Here is an 11186-nt window from a genome sequence, read left to right on the forward strand (position 1 = left end):
GCAAACATTCACTGCATAGAGCACCATACGTTGCTTTTTTAAAGATACAGAAGGAAGTTAAAGAGGTGTTTTAAGTAAGCTGGGATTTATTTTACACTTTTGATAACATTTCAATTAAATGTAGATTTGCAGCATTAAACCATGCCATTAATGTAAATACATTAAGGTATTTTTTTTCTATCTTTGAAAAACTTAAATGCAAGGAATACTTTCAAAATCATCCGAAATATCGATTAAAAAAAAGAGAGATTTTTTTCTGATTCGGGGGATACCGTCTGAGCGGAAGTGGCAACACAGCAGTTTTCTCCCTCTCGCCGCGTGTGTTCCTCAGAGTGCAGCAGCGTGGTGACTTCGTGAAGTACCTGGAAGCTCTCAACTGAGAGAGCGCACACATTTTGCTGCCAAAATGCTCGTCTTATTCGAGACCGCCGCTGGATATGCCATATTCAAAGTATGTATTTGACTTCTGTTTAATGTCACTACAAAAAAACGAGGAATTATTACACATGAGTTAGCATCGGTTAGCTTCACAGCTACTTACCCACAGACTGTGTCGCTTCTTTTCAACTGTAGTTAACGTTAGTGATAGTAAGCAAAATGACAACTATGTTTTAAATTGCATTCGACTATATTAATTAGCAAATGTAATGTTTTTGTTTGTACAGGAGTGGTTTAAGTTAAGGCTCAAGCTAATGCACGTTGCCACTCTGCAGGCCTTGTAACCACGTGTGCATGTGGGGACTAGCTTATGTGACTCTACTTGTCAATCTTCAAATACATACTAAACATTTACTTATGTATGATGTTATAGGATCAGCATTACATACTGAGAGAACAAGACAACTTAACTAAATATACATTTACATACCAGTGTTTTTTGTACTTGTGCATCTCTCCTAATCTTTATTAATGCATGATTACTAACTGAGAGTTTCTGTTACATTTCAGGTCCTTGATGAGTCCAAGCTGCAACAGATCGACAGCTTGTACAAGGAGTTTGATACTCCTGAAAAGGCTAACAAAATGTAAGTGTTGAATGTGCTTCTAACCAAAGCAAGATGTCGCCATGTAATACATTTTGGCTCAAGTAAATTAGATAAAATGTCTAATTTATTTTGGTTTTTCTCCTGCCAGTGTGAAGCTGAAGCACTTTGAGAAGTTTCAGGACACAACAGAGGCCTTAGCAGGTAATTACATGTGTTTTACCACTGAGACAGTTTAATGATCATTTAGATAGTGAGGGAAATTAGCCATTTAAAAAAAACAATTACACATATATATATATACTCATTTATAAAATGTTCACTGTTGAATTTTGGAGAACTGAAGAGACAGTGGTGATGATGACGACATTTGTCTTTTATCCTGAAACGCAACATGTGGGTTTTTCAGTCACTACCTCATCTGAACTGTCACTATAGGACTCCTTTAAACTCTTTGCACACTAAATGTACAAATGAAATTAAACCTATGTTTTACACAGTATATTCGTCACTTACTAAAATTCCTTTAGGGCATGTTAAATTGACTGTTTCCCTGATTTGGATCCGTAGTTGTAGTATTTAATGCAGTATTCTCTACCTCTTCCCTACAGCTGCCACGGCCATGACCGAGGGAAAAATTGGAAAGAGTTTGAAGAAATTGCTGAAGAAGGTTGTTGCAAAGGAAGCTCATGAGCAGCTGGCCATCAGTGATGCAAAACTCGGTGGAGTTATTAAAGTAAGTGACTTAACAATCATCTTTCTAAATCGGTAGCTAAGTGGTATTATGGCTCTAACATGTTCTATTTTTCAGGAAAAGATGGAACTGGCCTGTATCCACAGCCCTGTAGTGGCTGAACTGATGAGATGCATCAGGAGTCAGATAGAGAGCCTCGTCACTGGACTCCCTCCCAAGGAGATCAGTGCCATGTCTCTGGGATTAGCTCACAGGTAGATTGCACAAAGATACGATGTTGTATAAATAATGTCACTCCTGCTTCTCAGCATTCGTCACTACCACTGAGGCAGCAATGTCCCTTTGGAAAGATCATAAGCAGCTTGCTGTGTGAAATAACCATGACGCTTCTTGTCTGTTTTGCAGTTTATCCCGCTACAAGCTGAAGTTCAGCCCTGACAAGGTGGACACTATGATTGTGCAGGCCATCTGTAAGTTGTATTTTTATACAGTTAAAGGTGGGGTAGGTAAGTTTGAGAAACCGGCTCGAGATACACTTTTTGTTATATTCCATGGAATGCTCTTAACATCCCGATAGCAATGAATATCTGAAGTGCTTTGACAAAAAATCCATTAAAAAACGTAATCTGTGGAAGCCGTAGAGCTGTAAAAAGTACAACCAATCCGTTGAGCCGGCCCGGCTAAACGGATTGGATTGCCGTCCTGTCTGTCAGCCTTCCATCTCGTGCCGTCAATGGGCGTGCATTGCAGCAGCAGGCGGCCACTTTCACCAGTCTGCTGACGTCATGTGCGCGTTCATGTGTGTTGGAGGAGGTGCTCTGTAAGGAAGTCTGAAGGAAGGGGCGGATTCTTTTCGCCTGTGTACTTTCAAATGTTCGTGCACTCGAGCCGGTTTCTGAAACTTACCTACCCCACCTTTAACCATATTAAACGATGATTGATATTATTTTTCACTATCAATTCATTTAAAGACTGTTTTCCCAATTTCTAGTTGAATGGAATATCAGAAATACAGTCACAATCAGAGATGTGACTGTTGTGTATTTGAATATGCAGCCTAACGTTTGAGTTTTTTCTCCTCTCTTCAGCTCTGTTGGATGACCTGGATAAGGAGCTGAACAACTACATCATGCGCTGCAGAGAGTGGTACGGCTGGCACTTTCCAGAGGTGGGAAAGATTATCACAGACAACTTGGCCTACTGCAAATTTGTCCGCAAAATCGGTAAGAAAATAATCTGCATTTAAACTCAATAACACATTTCGGTAGATATCCCTTGCATATTAAAACTTCCCATATTTTAAACTGTTAGTGATATTATTGCAGGCTGTTGGTTATACATTCCTGAGTATCCTAATGTGTCCGTGTATCTGCAGGTGAACGCACAAACGTGGCCGCCTCTGATCTGTCTGACATCCTGCCTGAGGAAATCGAGGCCGAGGTTAAACTGGCTGCAGAGATCTCCATGGGAACAGAAGTGTCAGAACAGGACATCGGCAACATCGGGCACCTGTGTGATCAGGTATGTCGCTTCCTTACCTAGTTTAACTGTTATACCGATATATATATATATATATACTCATTTATAAAATGTTCACTGTTGAATTTTGGAGAACTGAAGAGACAGTGGTGATGATGATGACATTTGTCTTTTATCCTGAAACGCAACATGTGGGTTTTTCAGTCACTACCTCATCTGAACTGTCACTATAGGACTCCTTTAAACTCTTTCTTTGGTCATGGGCTGGCAGTTCTTATATAAATCCCATCTCCTTTTTTCCATAGGTGATTGATATTTCAGAGTATCGCGCTCAGCTGTACGACTACCTGCAGAACCGCATGATGGCGATCGCTCCCAACCTGACAGTCATGGTGGGAGAGCTGGTGGGCGCCCGTCTTATCGCACATGCAGGTGAGTCAGAGAGAAGACGCTGTGTGAGAGGCAGCCAAGCTGTGATGATGACGACATATTGTCGATTTACTGATCATGACTGATGTTTTTAAGTCACTACCTCATCTGAGCTTGTGTTAAGAGGCCCAATGAGCAGGTACTGGTGAGCGCATCGTATTTATTTGTTGGTTGTTTTTAAGGTTCCCTTCTGAATCTGGCAAAGCATCCGGCATCCACGGTCCAGATCCTCGGAGCAGAGAAGGCTCTTTTTAGAGCCCTGAAGACTCGCAAGGACACGCCAAAATATGGTCTCATTTACCACGCCTCCCTAGTGGGTCAGACCACTGCCAAGAATAAGGGAAAGGTAAGTCCAGAAGGTCCCCAAACTGCACTGATTCATAAACATTACAGTCTATTGGTTGGCATATAAACATATGCTGTGTTTTTCTGTCCAGATCTCCAGAATGCTGGCAGCTAAAGCTTCCCTGGCCATTCGCTATGACGCCCTGGGAGAAGACACAAACGCAGAGATGGGAACAGAGAACCGAGCCAAGCTGGAGGCCAGGCTGCGACAGCTGGAGGAGAAAGGAGTAAGTCAATCTAAAATTAGTCATGAATGCATACACATTTTGAATAAGGATGTATACTAAATGTTTCACATATTTCCTCAGATGTTCTAATTTCATTCTTGCTGTGCTACTTAAATAAGTAACCATTTGTCTTTTCTTCTCAGATCCGAAGGATTAGTGGAACAGGCAAAGCAATGGCAAAGGCAGACAAATACCAGCACAAGAGGTAAATAATCCAAAGTTTTCTTTAGAAAAGATTATATTTTTCCAATGAAAAGTGTTAAATATCTCTTCTTTGTTGTTGTCTCAGTGAAGTGAGAATGTACGATCCATCTGGCGACTCAACTATTCCCGCCACATCAAAGAAGAGGAAGTTTGAAGAGGTGGAGGAGGAGGAGGAGTCTGAAGCGCCCGTAACTCCGGCGGTTAAATCCAAGAAGGCCAAAAAGGAGAAAGTAGTAGAAGGTGGGTGGAACAGGAATGAACCTTATCTTGTGGTTTAGTCTCCAAAATAGAGTTTATGATGCTCAATATCTTGTCTGCTTGTTTGGTAGAAGAAGCAGAAACGTCAGCAGCAGCAGAAGAGACGCCGAAGAAAAAGAAGAAGAAAAAGGACAAGAAAGAAGAGGAACCTGAAACGCCAGAACCAGTAGAGGAAGAAATGGCCGTAACAGAGGTAAGAGTCTGTTTGGCCATTTGAAATGCAGACTATTCATTAGAGGTTTGAGTGTTCCAGTGTTTGACTCTGTTCTTCTCTCTCCAGTCGACAAAAAAGAAGAAGAAGAAAAAGAAGGCAAAGGATGAAGATGATGAGTGAAACAAGTGGAGAGTGTATATATTTTCTTTCTTAGGTTTTATGTCATTTTAGTTTTGTGTCATACATTTATTTTCACAAGGGCAAAACTGTAAAGTGCCTGTTTCTGGACATGAGAAGAGTTCCTGTTGAAGAATCCTTTGATCTCCCTTTTTATATCTGACTAGGATATGATATGAAATCAGTGTATTTAACAATATCCAATACCTTTCTAATCCTCTATCCTGTATGGTTTTATGTTTTTTATTTGTCACACATCCGTATCAGAACCAGTGCAGAGCAACGAGTGGATGAAAGATTCTCCCATTCCATTGTAGATAGATATTTTTGTCTGAACCTCTGCCTGCCCTGCTGAAATAAAAACATTTTTGCTCAAATTGTGTGTATAATGTCGTGGTATGAATATAAAAACATATAATTAAGATTATTCAATGGAAAAAGTAAACTGCAGTAGGTGATTTTAGTTTATATCCAATTTTGTAATAGAATTACTACTTAAGAAAAAATGTGGTCTCCCTTCTGCCAATGAAAGCTTGTAAGCAGGACCCTAGTTAACTTCTAACACTAGGATGTGTTCACCTCAGCTATTCTGGTATTACCAGGAGCTAATTGTGGCTTGTGGTAGTTTATGGAGCTGGCAGTCGGAAGGCTGATTAAAGCATCCCACAATTGGAAATTAATTTGCATAGAATGGCTAACTTATAGGCAAAAGTGGAAATACAACATGATATTGATATGCGACTTTACAATAAGACTACCCTTATAAAGGAGTCATAAAGGGTTTATAATTATGATGTAAACACTTTATTAATCATTTATAAACCAGTTCTAACAGTTTTCATACATCATCACACTCACTATTTGGCAAGATGACTAAGCCTTTCCTTATATTGGCTACTAGTGAGAATCAACTCAGTGAGCAACAGATACCAAGGATACTGGCTGATGAAGAGGACGAAGTAAGCTAAGTAGCCAATATAAGGTTTAGCAGTAGATAAATGTGGGCTCACTATTTGGCAAGCAACCGGTCACAGTTGCCCTGTTTATCTCATGTCTTATAAAAGCTTATTAATGATTTATAAAGTGTTCACAACCTAATTAATAAATCATTTGAATTACAAACTATTCGTAAACCATTTATAAGGGTATTCTTATTGTAAAGTGATATCGATATAGGAACAGATCTATACAATTGTATTACAAACCTTTTTAAGGGTTCAGTTCCTGGGTTACAAAAATCGGTGGTTTGGAATAATGTAAGGTTTTGGCACTCAAACTACAGAAGAAAAACGTGTATGCACAATTTCCTGCACCCCACCACTGGTTCTCATGGCCTTACTCCCATTTCAACTTGTCTATTGTATTGCACACAATATACCTACCATCCTTCTCTTCATCATATCCGCGTGTCACCATTCAGCTCTACTAATGTAAAAATAATTAACACTCACTGGATCCATTTTATTTAGAGCCAGATTGTTTTACTTTTAAAATAAATGTTGCCAATAAAACAAATACTTCACATTTTCTATGCAGGACATACATTTATAATACATATGTTTTTTTATATTATATTATATTTGTATCCTGCAGTCTTGCTGGTTTTACTTAAGATCTGTGTGATATGTGTTATAAACAAGCAGAGCCGGTGGATGCTGTAGGAAGTGAATAACACCGTAAGAGGGCAGTAATGAAACGTCATGGATTCAAATCTGCCGTTAAAAATAATAGAAGAAGAAGCAGCAGCAGGCATTGCTAGTAGAACATAGATCCGCATCATCGATTGTCTTCATCTGTGCTCTGCTGAGGTGCCTTGATTTCGTACCACATGGCAGGACTGCACGAGAGTCAGATATGTTATGAAGGAGCAGATTAAATACTGAGACATATCCTACATTTAATTACTAGTGGACTGTAAGAGAAATACAAAACAGAAAATGTCGCAGTTACAAACGAGGTTCTTCACGGAGGACAAAAGGTGAGCTTTTATTCTCTTTAACGAAACAAGAAAACTGAAAAACACAGTTACGGCTAGCAGGCTGGCTAACAAGCTGTAACTGTAAACAGTACAAAATGAATGTGAATCATTGCACTGCATTTTAATAAACATTTGTACTGTACATTTCATCTTAGCCTTTTTTAAACTATTAGCCTCTTAATATTTCCTAGCTGTGAGTTTGTTGGTTTAGCTAGCTAATGCTAACATTCCATCCCAATATATGATTGCTTGCTATCCTTATATTTGAATATAAGTTTTACATCAGCTTATATGACATAAAAAGAGTATCAAATGTGTGTTTGATGGGTATAACCTTTGTTGATAGGTATGCAGTAGATGATGTCCCATTCTCCATCCCTGCTGCCTCTGAGGTGCTGGACCTCAGCAATGTCATCAACAAGCTGCTGGAGGCTAGAAATGGTAAGAAAACACACTCTACTTTAATATTAGCAAGAATGTTTTAATATTTCTGGCCCATTGTTTCCCTGCTGTGTGTCAAAGTTAAGTTAATATCAGAGGTATTACTGAACATAAAGTCTCCCTTGTATTATCTTATGCATTGATTTCTTAGATTATTGTCTTCATCTTGTACTAAACAAATCTTCTGTTTATGTATAACTTGTCCTTTCTATTGTTTATACTGAGTCTTACTTAAATATAATGGTTCACTAAATCCCTGTACTATGTCTATCACAAGTATTGGTGATATATTGAGTGAATAACATGTTGTTTTTTGTTTCCACAGCATCTCACAGCAAAGTGGAGTTCGACTTCCTGGTCAGGGGCCAGTTCCTGCGAACGTCGCTGTCCACTCACATGGACACAGAGGGCATATCAACGGTAGGATCAGCCTCACTGAGGGGATATGACGTCTGCCTCTAACATTCATGGCACTGAATCTTTCCAGTGTCCTGTTTTGCCATGAGAAAGAGTTGTTTGGTGGATGTACAAATTGTGACTGAACTGGAACACATTTTATATTTATGCATCAGTGTGTCTGTGTGTGTTTCAGGAAGATGTGGTGGAGATAGAGTATGTCGAGAGGATCACAGCCCCAGAACCCGAGGAGTGCATGATGCACGATGACTGGATTAGCGCCGTAGATGCAGATGCTGAATGGTAAGATGATAGACTGCAGACTGTCAAAGAGGGGCATTTTTCCCAAACAAGTTTGTTTAGCTTGCATTCTTTCTTTTTTTTGCAGGATCCTTACAGGATCATACGACAAGACAGCCAAGATCTGGTCCCTGGAGGGCAAGCCAGTGATGACGGTGGCCGGACACACAGACGTGGTTAAAGACGTGGCCTGGGTCAAAAGAGGTGAGCAGGACAGAGTGGCAGACATTCACTCTGCTTGTTCTAAAGACAGCCTCTCTTAAAACATCTGTGTGGACGTTTCTGTGCAGATGGTCTCAACTCCTTGCTTCTGACGGCCTCTCTGGACCAAACCCTGCTGCTCTGGGAGTGGAACTCTGAGAGGAACAAGGTGAAAGCCATACACTGCTGCCGGGGACACACAGGAAGCGTGGACACTGTAGCAACAGACCCCACCGGCTCAAAGGTAGAGAGGGATGGGCAGTGGTTAAATGTACAGGGAGAAGAATATGTTTATAAATGCATCATTTGTGTTACAGTTCTGCAGTGGCTCCTGGGACAAAATGTTGAAGATTTGGTCAGCAGGTAGGATGCCAGCATGTCTGCCTTTTTAGAATTTTGCACAACTGATTAAAAAGCAAACATTCAACAAGCTAAATATCTCCCTCAGTGCCCACAGATGAGGCGGACGAAGTAGAAGAGCCTGCCGACAGACCGAGGAAGAAACAGAAGACTCAACAGCTCGGCCTCACCAGGGTGAGTGCTCCAAGGCCAAACAATTAAGTGTTGAATTGTTGAATATGAACAACAAACTGAGGTTCCCATTCCCTCCCACTGACAGACTCCCATCATGACGTTATCTGGACACAACGAGGCCGTGTCCTCCGTCCTGTGGTGCGACAGTGAGGAAGTTTGCAGTGCATCATGGGACCACACCATCCGTGTGTGGGACGTCGAGACGGGAGAGATGAAGACTACGCTGGTGAGACGAGCAGAAACTTTATTCAAACTGTTTTTAGTTTGTCATTCCCACAATAAACTGACTGATGTTTTTGTTTTTCCGCAGACGGGCAGCAAAGTGTTTAACAGTATTTCATACTCACCTCTGTGTCGGCGGCTGGCCTCCGGCAGCACTGACAGACACATCAGGCTGTGGGACCCCCGCACCAAAGGTACCGCTACCTACCCCACACCTCTCGAAGCCTAATGTCATTTTGCCTGCGTCCCCTATACATCACAATCAAAGCACTTTTAGCAGCATCATTTATTCACCTTTTATAAGCACTGTTCTGGCTTTTCCTCTGGCTGTTTTTAACGCCCCCCTCCCCTGCAGACGGCTCTCTGGTGCTGCTGTCTCTGACCTCTCACACCGGCTGGGTCACCTCGGTGAAGTGGGCACCAGCACATGAGCACCAGCTGGTCTCCGGTTCCCTTGACAACCTGGTCAAACTGTGGGACACCAGAAGGTCTGTGAAGCACTGTATACTTCTTTGGTTGAATCCAAAGTCTGTTAAAAGTTTCCATTAGGCCTAAAATAACATTATGCAAGAAACCTGCCAGCATTGTGTTATCTTAAAGCTGGAAACAGGGCTGTATTTTTTTTTTTAAGATAATGAAAAGTATGTGTTTTTGAATGTTTGCAACTGATCATTTAACTACCCACTTAATAAGTTCCAGTTCTTTTTTTGCTAAATCAAGACAATTTCAACCTTCATATCACCTTCAGCAGCCAATCACAGCACAGGCTGGATCATGGTCCATACTTTTTGAGTATGAAAGGTTACTCGTGCAGACACGTAGAGCAGGAAATCCCGTTCATTCCACACGTGAGAGAGTAAACAGCTTACTGTCTGGAAAGGCTTCCTGTCTTTGTTAGAATTAAATACTTTGTCAGTTCATTAAAACTTTCTTAAGCATACACTGTCTTTTTTATGATTTTGGTATAAATATTTGTCCTTTTAGTGGGTCTCAGTTAAACCTCAGTGTTAAAGTAATTCAGTGAATTAAGTTAACTTTCAAATGCTCTTATGTCTTCCAGCTGTAAGGCTCCTTTGTATGACTTGGCTGCTCACGAGGACAAAGTGTTTTGTGTGGACTGGACAGAAAGTGGGGTAAGACTGTTTTCCACAAATATAACCACAAAGGAATATGTGCAGCAACTTCAAATATTTAAGTTCAACTCAATCCAGCAACGTGTAACTTACAGTTTCTTGTATGTGTTTTGTTTCAGCTGATGCTGAGCGGAGGTGCAGATAACAAGCTGTACACCTACAAATATTCTGGTGTTCAGACGGATGCGGGGGCATAGGATGAACAGCATGGACACAGACATGATGACAGAATGATGGACAGTATCAGTGTTGTGACACGCAGATGGAAGCGGCAGTGCTGCCTGGTTTCTCTGCTGTTTTGGTCCTGTTATTTTTACCCTTCTAAACTTTTACACATATTTTCTTATGGATTGTCTTTGTTTTCCTGTAATCCCAAAAAAGTATAAATTAATTGTGTCTCCTGAAATGTCTCTTCTATTTAATGTTTCATTAATTAGTGCTTGGTAGTAGATGTGATAATTTGAGGTTGGCAATTAGTTGAAGGGACTTTAGAGATTCATAAAACACAATAGTGATTTAATGGCAATGACCAATTATTATTAATATTTGAATACCCATCAGTTTGAGTACTTTTAACCTTTAGCAGCTGCAACAAAGTGACAACTACATTAATGTCAATAATTATAATACAGTAATGTTAGGTATTATAAAATAGGTCAAATATATAATGAGAACTTTACCTTTGGTACTTAAAGTTAATTTTGATATTACTTTTGACCTGTACTTGAGTAGGATTCTAAATACAGAACTTTGAAGTATTTTTTTACACTGTTATTGCTACTTTAACTAAATTGACTACTTCTTCCACCAGTGGAGAACAGTCATTTTACTATTATATTGGGAGGCAACATTTGAACATGACCAGAGAGGCGTTAAAAAGAAGAGGTATCACTGATTGGTCTTTTTGTACCATAATATTAAAGCAGGGTGTCTGGGGGTTGACCAAAGTGTTATTTACTGACATTTTATCTTCCCTCTCCTTTTAAACTAGTGGAACTGCAACACATTCAATCTAACTGCTTATTAGTCAG

The 11186-nt window shown here is 40.2% G+C and overlaps 2 protein-coding genes and 3 non-coding genes across 6 annotated transcripts; all 5 read left to right on the forward strand.

The window, feature by feature from the left end:
• Positions 1–277: 277 nt before the first annotated feature.
• Positions 278–5327, forward strand: nop58 (NOP58 ribonucleoprotein homolog (yeast)). 2 transcript variants are annotated; one of them, XM_034216916.1, is made up of 15 exons: positions 278–451; positions 949–1025; positions 1135–1187; positions 1595–1719; positions 1795–1931; positions 2083–2147; positions 2766–2900; positions 3053–3198; positions 3462–3588; positions 3768–3931; positions 4023–4157; positions 4301–4362; positions 4447–4601; positions 4694–4812; positions 4900–5327. In XM_034216916.1, exons 1-15 carry the CDS (start codon positions 407–409, stop codon positions 4951–4953), a joined length of 1599 nt encoding a protein of 532 aa, XP_034072807.1. In that variant the 5' UTR covers positions 278–406; the 3' UTR covers positions 4954–5327. The 2 variants fall into 2 exon arrangements, with proteins under 2 accessions (XP_034072807.1, XP_034072806.1); XM_034216915.1 differs by having other exon boundaries at positions 279–451; positions 4691–4812.
• LOC117546758 lies at positions 1330–1415 on the forward strand. The gene has a single exon (XR_004569072.1). It is a non-coding gene; the product is annotated as a small nucleolar RNA SNORD11B (small nucleolar RNA).
• LOC117546757 lies at positions 3298–3383 on the forward strand. Its single transcript, XR_004569071.1, has one exon. It is a non-coding gene; the product is annotated as a small nucleolar RNA SNORD11B (small nucleolar RNA).
• LOC117546759 lies at positions 3622–3704 on the forward strand. The gene has a single exon (XR_004569073.1). It is a non-coding gene; the product is annotated as a small nucleolar RNA SNORD11B (small nucleolar RNA).
• Positions 5328–6678: 1351 nt separating the features above from the next.
• On the forward strand, positions 6679–10561 carry wdr12 (WD repeat domain 12). The gene is made up of 13 exons (XM_034216940.1): positions 6679–6928; positions 7275–7369; positions 7695–7789; positions 7962–8068; positions 8154–8269; positions 8356–8510; positions 8584–8629; positions 8715–8800; positions 8886–9026; positions 9111–9216; positions 9378–9510; positions 10083–10155; positions 10275–10561. Exons 1-13 carry the CDS (start codon positions 6888–6890, stop codon positions 10350–10352), a joined length of 1272 nt encoding a protein of 423 aa, XP_034072831.1. The 5' UTR covers positions 6679–6887; the 3' UTR covers positions 10353–10561.
• Positions 10562–11186: the final 625 nt, after the last annotated feature.

Source organism: Gymnodraco acuticeps, unplaced genomic scaffold (assembly GCF_902827175.1).
Source record: "Gymnodraco acuticeps unplaced genomic scaffold, fGymAcu1.1, whole genome shotgun sequence".
Taxonomy (NCBI): domain Eukaryota; kingdom Metazoa; phylum Chordata; class Actinopteri; order Perciformes; family Bathydraconidae; genus Gymnodraco; species Gymnodraco acuticeps.

Coding starts and splice junctions, on each gene's coding strand:
- nop58 (XM_034216915.1), top strand. CDS start 407: ATGCTCGTCTTATTCGAGACCGCCGCTGGATATGCCATATTCAAA. Junction 1,932..2,082: donor TCTCTGGGATTAGCTCACAG/GTAGATTGCACA, acceptor TCTGTTTTGCAG/TTTATCCCGCTACAAGCTGA. Junction 2,148..2,765: donor TATGATTGTGCAGGCCATCT/GTAAGTTGTATT, acceptor TCCTCTCTTCAG/CTCTGTTGGATGACCTGGAT.
- wdr12 (XM_034216940.1), top strand. CDS start 6,888: ATGTCGCAGTTACAAACGAGGTTCTTCACGGAGGACAAAAG. Junction 8,069..8,153: donor GTAGATGCAGATGCTGAATG/GTAAGATGATAG, acceptor TTTTTTTTGCAG/GATCCTTACAGGATCATACG. Junction 9,511..10,082: donor AAACTGTGGGACACCAGAAG/GTCTGTGAAGCA, acceptor TATGTCTTCCAG/CTGTAAGGCTCCTTTGTATG.